This window comes from Varanus komodoensis, unplaced genomic scaffold (genome assembly GCF_004798865.1).
Source record: "Varanus komodoensis strain SLA01 unplaced genomic scaffold, ASM479886v1 scaffold18_3, whole genome shotgun sequence".
In the NCBI taxonomy this organism is placed as follows: domain Eukaryota; kingdom Metazoa; phylum Chordata; class Lepidosauria; order Squamata; family Varanidae; genus Varanus; species Varanus komodoensis.
Window position 1 is genome coordinate 15041182 of NW_025335549.1, and position 17701 is coordinate 15058882.

At 44.4% G+C, this 17701-nt stretch overlaps 1 protein-coding gene across 8 annotated transcripts in view; it reads right to left on the reverse strand.

The window, feature by feature from the left end:
• CAPN6 (calpain 6) overlaps positions 1-17484 on the reverse strand; it is a 37896-nt gene extending 20412 nt beyond the window's left edge. Inside the window, exons 1-2 of one of the 8 annotated variants that reach the window (XM_044427372.1) lie at positions 17380-17484; positions 13629-13805 (exon numbers count right to left, since the gene is read on the reverse strand). In XM_044427372.1, the coding sequence (XP_044283307.1) occupies positions 13629-13787 (159 nt within the window). In that variant the 5' untranslated portion in view covers positions 13788-13805; positions 17380-17484. Of the gene's footprint in view, positions 1-696; positions 8095-13628; positions 13809-15175; positions 17330-17379 lie in introns of those variants that run through there. The other 7 variants (XM_044427371.1, XM_044427367.1, XM_044427368.1 and 4 more) reach the window with 7 other exon arrangements.
• Between the last annotated feature and the right edge of the window lie 217 nt (positions 17485-17701).

A 17701-nucleotide genomic window follows, 5' to 3' on the forward strand; every position in this document is an offset into this window, starting at 1 on the left:
TTTGTTCAATGGGTGGAGGGTCAGGATGAGGTACGGCTATCTGCTCAGCCGTTCCCAAGTCAGGCTGTGGGGTTGACATTTGGGTACAGGGTCTCAAGCACAAGACCTCCTCGTGACGTGCTGCCTCTGTCGGGGCATCAGGCACAACACCAGCGTGTAGAACTTTGCTGAGATAGGAGCCACCAATTCCTGCAGGGTATTAAGGAGCCGAAGGAATGAAGAGGTGAAGGGGACAACGCTCCGCATGTGTGGCCAGCCATGCTGAGACAAGCCCAGTGTGGCTGGGGAACACTGGAAGTCGTAGGGCTTTTCCTCTCAAAGCACACATAGGTTTTCACAATAACCCTCTCATTTTCTTTCTTGCCCATTAGCTCATGGGAAGACCCACCATAGATAAGGCCCCCGCAGGTAGCTCGAGGTAATCTCCCCAAGTCAAAGGTCCTGGTTCCAACACTTATGGGTTTTATGCACAGAATGCCTTCCCCACTCATTTTAGAGAATTCTGCACTTTGCAACAAGCACTTTGCTCAGTGCTGTCACCGGAAACAACCACACAAGTCCCCTGTGTAGGAGTCGTGTGTGCACAGCAGAGGGGCAGACCTTTGGACCGGAGAGAAAGAAGCCTGGCGTCAGGGTGCAGTGGCTGAAATTGCAACCTATGTTTTAATCTCTGTAGGACAGACCCTCTCAAATCACCTTGGAAAAAGTACAGAATTCTGATTGTCTCTAGAACACTGAGTCTCTCCTTTTCCCAACTTCCTTTTCTTAGGACATATTTCATAACTTTCATTCCCGAAAGCCTGGCCCAGACATTCCATGCTGTTTTGTCAGGTCCGTTTGTGCTTTTGGAGCTGGGGTTTCGAAGCCAAGATTATCATCAATCAAGCTGGTTGCAGCTGACCAGTGGACAGTGACTGTGCTTCATGTTCACCTCCCTTTGCTAGAATAACAGTGCTGCGCTGCCATCCAAATAGCAACCCACGCCTGGCTTCTCTCGCCACTTGGAGCTGGAAAGTTAAAGAGGTCGGTGCTGCAGTCAGCCGTGCATGTGGATGTGGTTAACGAAGTCTGTCCAAAAAGGCCCAAAACAAATATCAACATGGCATGAAGACAACATAACATAATGACAACATTTCATACTTTTTTTCTTTTTCTTTTCTTTATTTTAGAGCCAGTCTGGGAATAACTGTCATTAAAAAGTATTTAGAAGTTTATATTCCTAACTAATGTGGTGAAAATACTGTCCTGTTCGGTGGCTCTTGTTGTTGGATGTTTGAAGAGACAAGGGCTCTAGTTGTTGGATGTTTGAAGAGACAAGGGCTCTTGTTGTTGGATGTTTGAAGAGACAAGGGCCACTGAGAAGGGCAGGCATGGTTGGGGAGGAATCTGTAACCTGGGTTTTCAGCATCTGCTCCAGATGCCATGGAGGGCCAGCTTTCCCAGGTCACACAAAGACTTGTGAACCAATCTTATTAATTTTGCATATCTTTGCACAAACATATTATCTAAAAATGTGCAAAATAAAAAGGCACAAATGTGCAAATTCTGTCACAGGCTAAAGCAAGAAAACACACAGGGGAGCGGAGTGGACAACCAGCTTCTTGCTTTCATCCACAGCTAAGCTCTGCCTCTCCACTTCTCTAGGTCCGAGGGGCTTGGGAACCTTGTAACATACACACAGTGGTGTGTGTTTACTTGGGAGTAAACCTTGACATGTAAGTCAGCATGCCTGTACTTATCCTGCACCAGTGTGTGTTACAGAACTATTCTCTTTGAGTTACAATAAAATTCACACACATTATTTCCTTTTGGTGCATTCATAACTCTCCCCTAAATCAGACGGTAATTGACTTGGCTGATGTTCCTTAGAAGGAGAAGATGCACGTCCTTTCAGAAGTACTAAATAATGCTATGGCTTTTTTTTCCTCTGCAGAAGCATTGATGAACACTTCTGCTAAACTTTATTGCCCACAACAGAGCTCATAAAAAGCAAATGTCTCCTTCTTTACTTGACAAGAGAGAACCCTTCTATAAAACTCACAGGAATGCTCATCTTTTCTCACAAATGGGCATAAAAATGTTAGCACCACCTCCGGAAATAAATCAGATATTTTTTCTTTCATCGGAAATGAGCCTGAAAGGAAAAGAGAGAAAAACAAGAGTGCCCATGGAGCTTTGATTTGTCCTAAAGGAAACTTTTACTGGAATCTTCAAGGGTACATTCCAATGGCCTTCTTTGGGACTCCAAAGCAGGGACGCGTGACGAATCTGTCTTGTGTGGAGAATCCACTGGATTCCTGGACTCCGGTCAGCCTTGCAGTGGCCCCGAGTTGAGGCTCCTGGTGAGCGCGCCACACATGTTGTGCAAGCAGAAACATTCTCCTGCAGCAGCCATGGGGGAAGAAATTTGGCCACTGGGAATGGTAGGTGAGCAACTGGTTGTGCAACACCACCCAAGTCTGCATTTTCAAAGCATTATCCAAAGTGAAACTCAGTTGTCCTTTGTGGTGTCCACTTCTCCAAATTTGGTGGTGAAGTCCTCTGATCCAGTTTGTGCTCAAAGATGTGTATATTACAGAAAATAACAAGAAGAAATGCAAAATATATTAGGAACAATGCTTGCAAACATGCTTTTGTTAGGCTAGAAATGCATGCAATGATATATGCATTAGGAAGAAGTTGCAGAAGAATACTTATGGATTTTTGAAGCTGCTGAGAGATGGCAGCTACGCTCAGAGGCAAGAGGCAGTCTTGATGGAATGGAGCTGATATGATTGTCCCTATTGATTAGAAAGGGCTGGCACTGCCTCGCTGTGAGCCAGGATGCAAGAATCTTGGGATTCTAACACCACTAGCAACCCACACTTGGAAAGAAATCACATAGCTTTCTAAATCAAGTGGTGCATTTGAATGCAAATCTGCTGTTGCTTTGCTCCATGTGGAGGGGGAAGAAAACAGCCTTGTGAGGTTAAACGAACCCTGGCCAGGTGGGTGGATGGCCAGTTGCCTGCTCCAGTCCTTGTGTCCGGAAGAAGACTCTCCGCTCCCCTTTGTACCATTCAGTTCCATTCAGTAAGCCAAAACCTTTGGCAAGGGGTAGAGGAGAAGCCATTTAACTCCCTTCTAAAGCGGAGTAGCCCAAGGGATATGAATCACCATCATGCATAATCGCTTCCAGCTGTCTTGGCAGATTGACAATTCATTTTTCATCCAGGCTATTTGTCAAGGCGGCAGCAGCAGTCAACAAAAATGGCTGCAAAATGTCAACCCATGTGTGCCAAACTTTGCGACTGTCTGATTTTTTTCCTGCATTATAAATGTGACAACCAGCAAATCTAGGAAAGGCTCTTCTCTGATAGTGTCTGTCTGTTGAAAGTCTGGTTGCTAGGACTATATTACAACTGCTGTGTCCCCTGGAACATCCTTTGAAAATCTTCTAAGTAAACAATATATCCTTGGTCTGAGTTGTTTCTACTGTGCATCCTTCTTTCTGTACACTATGCAACAATTTATCAGAACGATATCAGAAGGAAGAATTATGCCATTAGAGGTTCTTCTGTTTTGGTGCTCTTCTTGTTTCTGCATGTGATTTTTCTGCTCAAGAAGCCCAAATTACATCCACATGGAAACCTAAAGTAGGGCAGGCAGAGTGCAAAGCATCACACACAGCCTACATTTTGGATGATAAAGCTAAGGAGCTCCTGGTGAGGAGTGAGCTGTGATACAAGATATCCCAAGATTTACACTCTTTCCCTCCTTGCTCCACACAGGGTGTGCTACCAATCCTACTGTGGGGAATTCTGAAACAAAGACCATTAGGAACTTACATATTCATTTACTGAACAGATTTCTGACCCACGTTTCCTCTCCAAAGGGGGGAAATAAGAGAGCCTCTCAGAGTGGATTATAAAATATAAAAAGCATGAAACCAAAAACCAGTCATGAACACATTTTTACAGCATGCTAAAAGCACCAGCAGCTCCAGTATCTAAAACTTAGGTCAATATAAAAAATTAAGCAATAGCAAAGCGAGAGGGTTGTTTGAGGAGAACGTTTTCCCATTGCTGATGGGATATGAATGATCATGCTCATGAGAGCCAGTGCAGTGTAGTGGTTAGAGCATTGGTCTGGGGACCTGGAAGATCCAGGTTCTAGTCCCTACTCAGCCATGAAGCTCACTGGGTGACTTTGGCCGGTCACTGACTCTCAGCCTAACCTTTCTCACGGGGTTGTTGTGAGGATAAATTAAGAGGAGAAGAGGCACGCAATCTTCCTTGGGTTCTTGGAAAGGAAAAATGGTGGGACACAATACAATAAATAGATGGGATGGTGATTTCAGTCTACCTTTAGTTAATTTTAGTCATTTAGTCCAAATACTGGAGGATATTGGATTTAGGGGAATACATTTAAGGCCAACAAAAACCCAGTAATGGTGAGCATGTTGGGTCGGCGCTGAGCTGAATTTTCATGGCTCGACATTTGGCAAGGGTTTGGGCTCCAACGAGAAATTGGGAAATAGACTGAAGTAGCCAAATGTGTGGCAGGAATGACTTGTCAAGAAAGTCTTCATGATGGTGCAAAAATATAGGCCTAAAACTGCACCCCACTTGCTGATCCGTGGTTCTTTCTTCAGAGGTGCATGAGAGATTTTAGATTTTTCAATACCTAAAACCAGGATGTTGCCAGCAGCTTCTGAGAGGGAAGAATGAGGCCACAAAGGATGCATCTGTGAAGAGAAAAATGCTAGAAGACTGAGAATGCACCCCGAGTGCTGCTTGCATGCTCTGGAAGACCTCAGGTGCATGAATGGGATTCTTTTAGTGGGAGATGAAAAGGTCTGATCCTGGGACTTTCTGCATGCAAGGAATGCCGCTGCCCACTAAGTTACAGCCCTTCCCTAACCACAGAAGTGGAGAGATCATCTGAAGAACACTGATTTTGCAAAAGCCCCTCCCTTCCTATAACTCTTAGCTCAGCTTTTAGGCTCTTTTGCTGCGGATTTTCAGTTTAGGTGTACAGGAGAAGGTTGCTAAGAGACATAACCAGTGATAGCAAGAGAGCGAGAGTAGAGGACATGATGAAAAGCCATAAGGAATGTTTATTTTGCATGCGGCAGAACTGACTAGAACAAATTTAAGGGATCCCAGAGCTTGCCTCCAGTCTGTTACTGTCATAAAAATATAATAAATGCCATCATAAACCACATACTATTTAAATTCCAGTATTCACCCCCCCCCCATTTTTTATAATGCCTTAGATCCAAAAGCATTTGAGAAAGCCTTGAACATTGGGATGGAACGAAAATCTTGCCAGTCGCTTTTTAATATCTGCTCCTCAAAAAGCAAACAAATGCTCATAACAGAATGGTTTGTATTTGAGTGGTACCTTCAGCCTGTCTGCACCCTGTGATTGGGTTTGCTTAACTGCTACCAGATTAGTAGCATTTCAGTAGAGTCTGTGCAGTCCTGAGCACAAAGCCACTTCAGGCTGTACAGATGGATGGGAAAGCGGAGGCTGGAACTGGTTCCCGGCATCAGTTGCAACACGCTGAAGCCGGCAACCAGTCAGCAGAGACAAGTGTTCCATAAGAGCTGAGCATTGCCTCTCTGGGTCCAATGGGAGGGTTCCCCCAATTGCAACTTTTGCAAGCCGCTGTGGGCTGGAAGTTCTGCTGAGATGCCCGGGGAGGAAAGGCTCCGACGTCCCTGCCCTTGCGCAAAGGCAAACTCAAGTGAATTACGGTGCGGCATCATGGGGTGCAGTTAAGCTATGCAGAGAAACACACACACACCGACACATGGTTTTCGGTATGAATGACCCTGGGTTCTCTTACTAACCGTAACTCAGGCATTTCTTCTATGCAAACGCGAAAGCACTATGTAAGAGCAGGAGGCACACATCTTGTTTCTGTTTAACTGGGAACAAGTAACTCAAAGCATATCTTTGCTAGCGCATGTATCTCTTTGCTGTCATCAGGCTTGGCCTCCAGTCAGTTTATTCTGCAACGCTGATTGGCAGCAGCCTGGAACAGCGTTTGTTGTTCGGCGGATGCCATGAAAATTAATTTTCTGTATTGATCATCACGGCTGAGATGCTCCCTTGCTGTTCAGCTTCATATTTCTCTGCCACCCACCACCCTTTGCCTTCCCCTGTGAGATGCCATTAAGGTTCCTTGTGCTGTTGATGTTTTCCCCATAGGTGACATAAATCTTTGGAAACCAGAACTCCCTCTGATTTTAATGGGCTCAAGATGTCAGACTGTATCTATTCTACAGGGGTAGCAAGCCACAGAAAACGATGTTACATCCAGGGAGAATCTTTTGCAGTAAATGATGGAGTCCGTGGTGCCTTCAAGCCAGCTCATCAGTGCTCCTGGGTCTACCTCCAAAGAGGAAGGACAGAAAAGGAAGGAGGATGAAGGTGAAGGAAGGAAGGGAGGAAGGAAGGGAGGAGGAGGAGGAGGAGGAGGAGGAAGGTGAAGGAAGGAAGGAAGGGGATCTCCATGCCCTTCTCATATGTGTCCTTCTGGCAAAATTGGGATGGTCTATTTGGGTCTTGACAGGAATTCAAAGCAGCTTACAATCTTCCTCCTCCTCCTGTCCATTTTATCTTCACAACAACCCTGTGAGGTGGGTTGGGCTGAGAGTCTGTGACTGGCCCAAAGACACCCAGTTGGCTCCATGGCCGAGCAGGGATTCGAACCCGGATCACCTGAGTCCCAGTCCCATGCTCCTAGCCACTACACCACACTGCCTCTCCAGAGATACACATCTCAGTCCTAAGAGAGCAGGAGAAGGCCTTTGAACTGATTGCCAGTGGTTACCATCTGGTGACAACCTGGTCACAGAATCCCTCACATGGGTGAGAGAAATTATGTTATTATTTAAATTATAGTAACTTATACAAATATGCACACATTTATACCTAACTTTGCATCTATACAAAAATCTAAATTTGCATCTCTGAGTTAGGCTGTTCCACATACTCTTCTGTCCTCTGTTTGGGCAATGTGTAACTGGCCAGCTCACCTACCAGAGGGTGTGTTTGGTAATATACTTCCAAATATGGTAAATCAGCTCTTCTGAACTTGGAGGGGACTCTCCTCCACACCCAGCTGGCTGGTCCTTGCCTGTCTAGCCCAAAGCCCCATCCTAATAGATTTCAAATAAAACAAGCACACACACAGAAAACAGGAGAGATAAGAACATGCTTGATAGGATTGCTAATTGGGATCTTGCATCAATTTATCTGAAATTGCAGGACAGAATCCTGGATGTTCTTACTGGTTTTCAGCAAGTACAGACTTCACCCAACACTGCGGCATTTTGAAATACAGAGGGGGAAATGAAAATAATGGAAAACAACATTCCTTCAGTCTCCCTTGCCAAGAGACATCTCGAAAGGTCGAGAAACTCAACAGGAACAAGCAAACCAGAGGAAGCAAACCCCCTTGCCCATGCCTTAATGCCACAAGGCAGATTTGCTCCACAGAAGCAAAGTTTGCAGACTGCGATTAACTCTCGCAGAAATTGCCCTGGGATGAATATGGAATCTCCTGCTCTTCTAACAAAATTTACAAATTCCAATGTTTTTAATGGGTGTGTTGAATGATGGAACTACATCAAACACCTCCACACATATATGTTTGGGGAGCAGGTCATGTGATGGAAACGCACACTGTTATGTTCTAAGATCCTACGACAGGGTCCATGCTACACTCTGCCAGCCACCCCCTGCTGCTTTTGACATACGGCAAACAGATCCATGCACATGATGCTAAAGAACTTGTGGCCATTCTTCTGCTGAACTGAATGCCAGGAAGGAAGCAAGGAAGGACAGACAGACAGACAGACAGACAGAGTGCACAAAAAGTGCATGTCTACAGTCTTCCAACATTGTCTGGAGAGCCTTGGAATAGGTCCAAAGGCCCATGACCTTGGAAATATCTTCTGAATTTGGAGCCCGGGCTCCAAGCTTGGAGCCATTGTCCTCCCCTCCCAGCCAGCATGGCTCTCCAAATGCTGTCTGGCCTTCAAAAACTGAAGGCTCTTTCCAGAACAACCCCTAAGCCAGCTCTGGGGTGGGCAGAGGAGGAGCAAGGCGCTGCAGTCCTCTGAAGCATCCCGGCGGTGCCTCAGCCTTGTAAGGCAGGGAAAACGTTTAGGAGGCTGAAATGGGGCATTTGAACCCTTTGGGGGCCAGGGAACTGGGGTGGAGATCCTTCCCTGTGCACTCCTTCTGCCCCCCCCCCATTGCATGCCCACAATCCTCTGCTCTTGGAGGGCCACAGAGAGCCACGCTGGATGGCATCCTGGTCAAATCAACAGTGGAAATCTATCGTCTCATTGCAAACTGCTGCTGTTGCTAGTGAGACTTGTTTTCAATTCAGCTAAATGCTTTAATACTACCCTTCGTAGATTACAGTTTGCCCATAATTCTGTTTCACAGATCCTGCTTTAAATTACCTTTTTGTTAAGTGCTGAAGCATGCATTACTCTAAATTTATATCTAGCAACTCTTTCCCTTTCCTTTTTCATTGTAGAACAAGTGCAGGGAGTTCAAACTGGATAGGAAATAACATTCATGATCCCACATCAGGGTTCCAATCCAGAAATGTAAGATATAAATACAACTAAATGCTTAAATAAATGGGCACTAATTACATTCCATTTATTTGATCATTTCACAGCAATGCTTTTCGCTTCATTACTGTTGACCTCAAAGGCTGTACTTTCTAGCTTTAAGCCCATTCATATTCTCTAACTTCTATATACTAACAGTGAAATCGTATCCTGGATGTGGCTTCTTACGGAATCCAAACTGCACTATCCACAAAGATTTTGTGGGCAGGTTGAGGGCATTGCAAGCACTGGCAGAAGTACAGGCACTTTAGAGAAGGAATGCCTAACGGTGAAGCTGACCAAGGTCACCTGAAGCGCTCAGAAACCGTGCAGTGATAACTTTCAGAGAGACGAACGAGGGAAGAGAAGGAAATTTAATGGGGCATCTTGAGAAAGGATGCAGAGACTGTCTGGCATTGAGTCTCCAGAGGGAAGCACTGCTGTTCTCATTTTCTTGTTAAAGAACATGAAGAGGAGAGCAGGAACAATTTGTCAGTTCTCATGTCAGAGGTCTATGCTCAGGGTGGGGAGGGTGGAGAATGAAGTCGTTCAACTTTTGCTTGATCCGTTCTGTCTGTGTTATGCAGGCTGCCGGGTGTCTTTCTTTCTGTCAACTGCTCGTTGAAAGAAACTTTTTTAGGGACTGCCAAGAATTTTGCTTGCTTGCAGTTGTGTATTTGCGCACTTCTGCTAATGCTCATTAGTGCAAATATGCCATTGCACAAATCCCTCCCCCATACACCAAAAAAAGTTAAATCCATGGAAGACCTGTGGCACGGAAAAAGCCAGTGCCCTGCAGAATGGAAGACAACTGTGTTTTCCTGTTTCAGGGGGAAACTGTGTTCAGATTTTGTGCATATCTGATGCTCTCTAATGCTGGATATGAATTCCCATGCGATAAAAGACTCCATATACACCCTTCATATTTGATGTTTCCAATCTCCTTTGAAGCAAGATATAAATCAATCAGAATCAGCTTTCTCCAATACCTTTAACTAAAAGGGGAAATAAAGGTTTCCTTCCAGGACAAACAATACGAATGTACCACCAATGCCTGTCTTCTTGTTCATTCAGTAATCATTCTTGGAAGTCAGCTGGCAGGACCACTTTGGTGGATCACTGTGGATCCACCTGCTCTCACTGCCTGAGCTCTGTCCATTCAAGAACTAAAATAAAACAAAACCTCACCATGGCTTCTCCCAAAAAAGAGTTTAGTAAATCACAGAAGAAATGGAGAGAGAAAAGTTCTACACATCCTTTCCAATTCCTCGTTGTCATTTCTGTCTAGACTTAAGGTGTTTTTATGAATAATAGAACAGGAAAAACTGTGTTTCCTCTCTCGGAGGAGCGCAGACAACATTGGTAACCTGACTTCACTGCTTTTCTTTGCTTTAGAACACCCTTTGCATCACTGGGGTGAGGAAACTTGAGCTTTTGTCAGCCTCTGCTGAGGCCAAAGGCAAAGGGAGCAGGGTCAAAAGCCCCTGGATATTTTAGCTTAGAAGCTTTGATGACTGCTGTGGAAGCCTTGGCAGAGGCCTTTTGACCTTCCCAAATGAGCTCCCTAAACTGTCCTGATGCCCTCAGGTGTAGTGGAAGATGCTTTCCCATCACCTGCGTTGAATTTTTACTGGCTCCCTTGCTTGGAATGGGAAAGGGAGTACCGTTTTTGCCAGTGCCTTGGGCAGCAAATTACCTCTGGCACATCCGGGGCTTTTTGAGCTTTGGACAACCCTTGGGAAATCTCTCAGTTTGTGTTACCCACTAACGAGCATTATCTTTGAAGCCGAAGCTCATGCTAACTCATCATAGGTTGGTTTTACTATTGCAAGCTAAAGGATGTTGCCCAACACACTTGCATTGGTGGTGGCCAGCAGAAGGAAGCCAAAGCCTTAATTTTTAAATAAATAGTCATTACTCATTAGTGAAGATAAGACCTCTTCAGCTACAAGCAAACTCCAGAGACTAGACTCTTGGCAGAAATAGTGTCCACTAAGCTGCCAGAAAGGATTAACTAAGCTAAGGGAGAACCTCACGTCTCTGGCCATTTGGACAGGAAGCTTACTACATGTCATAAAACTGACTACTCATACCCAGTCTGGTCACTGGATATGCTCCAAGCAAAATAGAGTCAGACAAAGAGCACAGAGTTCAAAACGAGCCAAAGGGAAGTTATTCTGAAATGCTTTTGTTGGTGTTTCTGAACTTATTGCATGTTGTTGACCCATCCCTGCAACCCTGATTCTGTTACAAATCTCTTCATTCCTCTGCAGCCTCCCAGGCTGCCCACACTTATTGATCTGGAAAAGCCCTGCAGGAAGAATGTCTTTCCTTGGGCCTTATTTGAGTGCGGGAAGTCGAGGGGGCTGCAGGCTGCCAGAAAGATGATTGCAGGACCCTCAGACACACTGCTCAGCCCCCTCCCTAGCAAGGTAAACACACGAATCCTGAACCCAGTCCATGAATATTCCTCTCAAACTGCTTCTCCTTTGCATTTCCTTTTGGAAACAATTTCTTTTCTTTCATGAAATTGAACAAGAATGTTAGGAAAAAATGTGGAATACAGTTTTGGCACAACATTGCTTAATCCCACCAAGCACGCCTTGCAGCCTCTTGCTTTGTTCAATACGTGGGTATCAGACATGACAATTTTATGGTGTGCCACTGCATATTTACTACTGCTGCTACATGGAGATGCAGTTTCTATGGCAACACACCTTAACTGTCTGCCTTGTGTGGCAAATGCATCAGTGGAAGATAATTCGAGGGATGTTTGTTTGTTTGTTTTTAGTAGCCAAAGCTGGGGATGCATTTAACACCTTCCTCTAAAGAGAGGAACAAACTACTCCCGTGCCACTGGAAGTTAGTGATCCTGTTTCAGGAAAGGCACAACACAGTGGAAAGAAACTATGGCTAGTTGGCCACAGAAATCATCTTCCAAGTTTCCATGTGCTATATCCTTAGACTTTGCTGCCATAGTTTCATAGAAGAGTACTGGAACTTTGTATAATCATCATTTGTCCTGCCGGAGATTAAGTAGCCTACATTCTTCTCATTACATTCCAAGAATAATTTGTAATTATTTCTCTTAGCTCAGGTGCTTGAAAATGGGAAACATGACTATCTAGGCAAGTATGGGGTAAGTTACAGAGCACAAAAGGGCCATTATATATATTAAGACTTGATTAAATTAGGCATCATTAAAGGTGGATGCCAGTTGAGGTAGGATGCAATTGTTTAAATGTGATTAACTTATTTTTATGATATATGAGAACAGAAGGTTCTTGAAAGGTCCTCTGCTGACTAAAAAAGAGAAAATCAGTAAGTGAGAACCAACACTCTTTTGGCGATTTAGAAGCATTTAAAATTGGAACATAATTAAGATGGAATTACTGCTTACATTTCTACCAAAAGGAAGAAATGCATCACCAGAGAAGGTGGTGTATACATTTGCACATCAGTTTATAAATGTACCATTCTCTAAATAATTGCTATAATTATAGTGAAATTATATTGACTGGGAGTAGACAGTCCCTCAAACACAGGATATGGTGACACAGAGGACTGCCCTCTGTAAAGTAAGATGCATGATCACTCTAAAGTTCAATAGGACGGGTTCCAAAACTCATCTGCTAGAGAGACATACCTATATTTGATTGCATTTAGGTTTGTGCATAGCTGATATAAATTAATATAATTTCTTGCTCCCTTATGCATCTCTGTGCTGAGAAAGCCAGATGAAGGAATCCAATTTCTTCTAGATTCCCGAAATAGATATATTTAGATATATTTAAATCGAGCTGGCACCTTCAAGTGGTGAAAGCAAACAGCCATCAGAGAGCCTGATGGAGAAGCTTCCTGACCCGCCAAGCAAATTAAACGGCAGGGGCACCAAGCCCAAGGTGCTACATTTCGCAATCAGTGCAATAATATACATTATCAAAAAGTCCACCCTTCAAAGCCACTGAGCCCAGAAACTGCCCCACTGGATTTCATTTTGCAAATAGGTAGCATTCTCTGGTTCCTTCTGGCAGCTACTTTGGAGGCTCCTTCTCTTGTTTGCTGCTTCCCACTTTCCAGTGGGGTGCAAAGGTCTGATCAAATTCCACTGAGTTCAGGATCCTTGACAGCTAGATAAAGCCAAACATTGGAAGCGTGTCCTGAGGAGCATGTTTGGGAGGGCCCTTCGCATCCAAAGACAGAGTTCTGCTCTGGTCAGTTTGTCACTGCGATGACACTTTCGGGGCGCTGGTGACATACTGCCAGAAGAGAAGCAATGCATCACCTCCTAGATGGGGAAGAGAGGGGGCATTGTTTGTATAGTACATTCAGATGCTAACATATATGCAGATGCAATTTCAAAATTATAATTTTAATAGAAATGCAATACTGCAGGACGTGAATCCACATCAAACAATTCCGGGCCAACACTGTTGGATTGGTGGATACATTTGGGATTTTGAATGTGTACTTTAGACCCTTCAACAAAATGGTTGCCCTGGTACTGCTAGGTCATAAAATGGCTACCATCTGCCCGGTCAAAAAACATCCATTTCTCAGAAAGTGAAACTAAAAGGGGAGTAATTTCCCTTAAGGATGAGGCAGACATGAGATCAGAGCTCTAAAACACAAAACCATTCTTCAAACTCAAATAAAGACAGCATGGAAGGACAGCACTTCTCTTTGCAACAAGCCAGCTTCCCAAGTAGTGGGAAGCAGTCTTAAGAAATAAAAATCAGGCAGGGTAGAAAGCCTGGATCATGCTAAGAGAAGTGTCTGTGGCCACCATGTTGGAGACCTCAACTTCAGTTTTTCGGTTACGACATAACAGGGGATCATAGTTAATTAAACCAGGATGTCTTCAATCATGGCATATTGGAAAAGGACAGAAAAGGGAAAGCACAATACACATAGGCATTAAGCTTAGCATGTATCATGGCAAAATCAGACCATTGGAAAGAGAGAACTCGCCCAGACCTTGGAAATAACCAGACCCATGCAAAATACCTTGGGGCGTTTCCATTCCACTGGCTCTGGTGGAGGACCACTGTAGAAAAGTGAGGCATCAGATGCTGGAAATTCAGGGTCTTCAAAGAGCTTTCCTTGTTCAAGGCATTGTTGCTTGAGTTCTTGGTACTTCTGATTTTTGAAGGGTTTTACTGGCATTGTAGAACACACAGTCCTCTACTGAGACAAAACGAAGACAGAAGGTTTTGCACAAGCACCACCAAATCATCTTGACTCAACACAGCAAGAAGTGAATTTGGGGCAACAGCAGGAATCTTAGCATTGATCGCAAATGTTAGCTCACGCATTAGAACTGGGGTTAGGTGGTCCTGGGCGGATCCTCCGCCTGTAAATGAAGAACCACATGTCCATGTTTGCAGCATTTTCTCATTCACACATGCACACAGGTGAACACACACATGCAGGGTGGGAAACAGCAATAGAGGGAAATACCAGCCCCTTTTATATATAGATATGGACGGAGATCAGGCTCTTATCTGGGTACCTAAGCTACTTGAACTGTTTCCATTGACGAGGTCTGGCATCAAGCTGGGCTTAGCTGAGCATCTGCCGAAAAGATGGTGCCAAGACCTGAACTTTGCACAAATCTGAAATGACTGTCAGGAAATGTAGGATGGCCAAGATGGAATGTGTGCATATGCAGTGGAGGGAAGTTGCATTTGTGCTTCTCCTGTCAAATGCCACATGAAAAGCTCAAATCTTGCAAATTTGTGCTCAGAATGATTTGCACAAACCATTCTTCGCTCCAGCTCTGAGCAAAGATTTCGAGCATTTCCACTGAAGCTGGCCACATAAGTCGCTCCACATAAATTGGAGGTAAGTCCCACTGTATCAAATGGGTCTTACTTCCAGGCAAGTTAGCACAAAATCACAATCTGTCCTACTGTTTCATGTTCTAAAGAAGTTTGCTTCCTTTCCGTCTAAGTACCAAATACTGAACATCTACAGAGTTACAAGTCTGTTAGGCTGTAACACTACAATTAATTCTTGAATTATGCAATAAGCAGCCCTGATTAAACTGGACATAAGTGCTGATGGGAAGAGTTATACTTTATTGCCCGAAGCTTGCAAAACTCTGCAGACAGCATTTTACAATCCCAAGAACTCTTCCATCACCATAATTAATTGCAGGGGGTACTGGGTTAACCCTGAGTTATTTCAATTGCACTGATTTCTCTACTGCAGCACACGATGTTCTTCAGAATTGCCATCGTTTGAATTGGGTCTTTTGGCTGTGCTTTGAACAGCAGCTCAATATTCAGGAATTAGTAGGTAAGTTAGGGAAGAATTTCGATGGTTCAACTTTTCAAAGTGTGCTGACCTAATTCACTTTCCCCCAGAATAATACGTGGTTCAGGACATAAAGTAATTATCCTTTATACTGCACATTTATCTCATTTTTCTGATACAGTTCTAGGCTAAAAATACATATTGGGAAATTATGCATACATCAGAGAAATAAATGCATAAGTCAGGTAAAGTTGCGAACTTTTATGCATTTAAAAACAAATTTGCAGGATACATACACTGGACAGAACAGACCTCTGATGGAGCCATCTCTGTGCCATGCAACTCTTCACATTCTCATTCCATGGCTGCCCTGGTCTCCACTCTTTCCCCCAGTAGGCCGTCTATAATCTCTCCCTGAGGTTGCTTTCCAGACCTCAGAGAGCTGCTGGTGGGGCTTATTCCACACGGGCTGTGAAGCAGTGAGGGAGCAGCCTTAGAGCTCTTTCTCCAGCTTCAAGGAAGGCACATTTTCTCCAGCCTTGGATCCAGGGATCCTATGGCCCCTCCCACTATGGGGTCGCAGGATCATTCCATTAAAGGCATAGCTATAGAGGCTACTTGAAAAAGTTGCCTGGTCTTGTGTCATTTAAATCATCAAACATCTCATGGGTTTGGAATAAAGAGCGCATCAGAACAGCTGACTTGCATACTTCCAACTGTGTGGGGGTTTTCCAGGAAATACAACCAAAGTGCTTGTCTGGATCTGCTTGTGGTTTCTTTCCTATAATTTAGCATTTCTTGTCAAGGTGAACACATTTACCCATCTGCATTCAGCTTGCTCCCTGATACTGCTGAAACAAAAACCAGCTATTCTTTTCGGATTCCTCTAAAAGTCTGGCAGTGAATCTGTTGGGCAAGAAGTCCCATCAGCCCTGACCACTGGGATGCTGTTCTAGAAAATTGCATCTGCATGAGTGAGGGTGTGCTTCACTCACTCATGCACCCATCTTCTAAAGGATGGATATACTCTGTATTTGACTATGCATTTAAAAACATCTTTGCTCCCATGCTGGAATATGTGTTTCTGCTTTTGTCTCAACATGTCCACCTTGCAAAGCCTTGAGCTGAGAACTGTTTTGCAGAGCAGCGAAAAATCCGATTAGAGAGGTAAGGTCCAGGGTGTGGGCAGCAGGCAGGGATGGGCGGAACGCCAGGACCGGGGTGCTGGTGCTAGCTGGGGTTCAGAGACAAGAACAGGGCGGCAGTCCGAGGTCGAGGCTGGGAGGAATTGCACGATCCACAAAAACCAAGCGTCGGGCAAGCAGTCACATTTGAGAGCAGGTGAGACTGGGGCAGAAAGGTAGCAGGGCTGGCTGGAAACAGGGACAGGGACCCAAGCAGGTAGGAGCAAGCAGGACCAAGTGGGAGCAGGTAAGGAGCAAACTGGGCTGAGCAGTATCACACAGGAGCAAGATGGGATCAAACAGGCATGAAGTTCAGGGCACAGTGATACAGAGCACCAGAGCTCAAGAGAGACATGGAGGCAACTTGTGTTGCCGTGGCAAGAGCAGCGGTGCGGAGAGACCTTTCGTGCTGGTCTCCTGCGTCTCCAGCTGCACAGCATAACTGCATCTTTCTACAAGCACCTGCAGAGGTGTTCCCCGAAAATGGACATCTGATCCACACATTTATGTAGGAGTTGTTGGTCAGGCAAGCTGATGCCTCAAGCATCCCTAGGACTAAAGTGAAAGTGGCCATGCTTCCAGGTTGCCAAGCATTCCCCTATTTCATCTGTGATATGATGAAAGCAGACTTTTCCAAACTTGGGTCTCCAAATGCTGGATCAGAGCCCCCCCTTTACCCAGCAAGCATAGCCAGTGCACCTCTCGTTGAGCTAAGAATCTGTAACAAGGCAATTTTTCAGCTGAGTTTTACAAACAAAAAACCCCGCACAAAATTGTGTTGATTAGTGGAACCAGCATGGGAAAATGTTTATATTTTCAGGGCTCAACTGCTCCTACTAAATAGCATCAGCAGGAGTATAAGACATGGAGGGATATAAGAAAAATGTGCAAGGGAATGCGATCTTGATACCAGATGATATTTTCATGTGGTCACAAATGAAGAATATTTTTGTATTTGTAATGCATGGAAGTGGCGGTGATCACAAGATTTCCGAACAGTGCTCAGCCTTCCAAGAGCAAAAGCGCGTGCTTCTATTTCTGCCTGCAGCAACAAATAGATTTTGTGCAAACTTGGAAAACCCTGGAAAAAATACACATACCCAACCATTCTTGGGCAGTCAACCCTTTCAACTTAGAGAGGAATGGATTGCAATTTTGCACTGGGACTTAATCTCAGCACCTTTCTTGCTCATTTTCCCACTGAAAAACTCCACAGAACAGCGTCACTCAGTTCAGCAACAGTTGCAGTTTGTATGGGAGTCATGATGAGCCAATCCTGTAAAAACGATCATTTTATACCGACAACAATCACTTACCTGGCTTTGCTCCCCAAGTTCTTGAGCTGTCGCATGAACAGAAGGACTGTCCCAAAGCACTACCGCAAACAGAAAACTCCTGACTGCTTAACCTGACAACCCTTTGGACTGTACCAAGAGCCAATCATCTGAAGGGGAGGTTCACAACAACTTCAGTGTTTCTCCCTTGAATTTCAGCTTGCAATATTAGATTGTGAGTCATGTGGGAACATTAAAAAAACTATAGCAAATAAGGGGCTTATGCTGGTTATTTCTGGGTCACATCTGTTAAAAGAATAATGGATAACATCTTGTTGTTTCAAAACAAACAAACCAACAAACA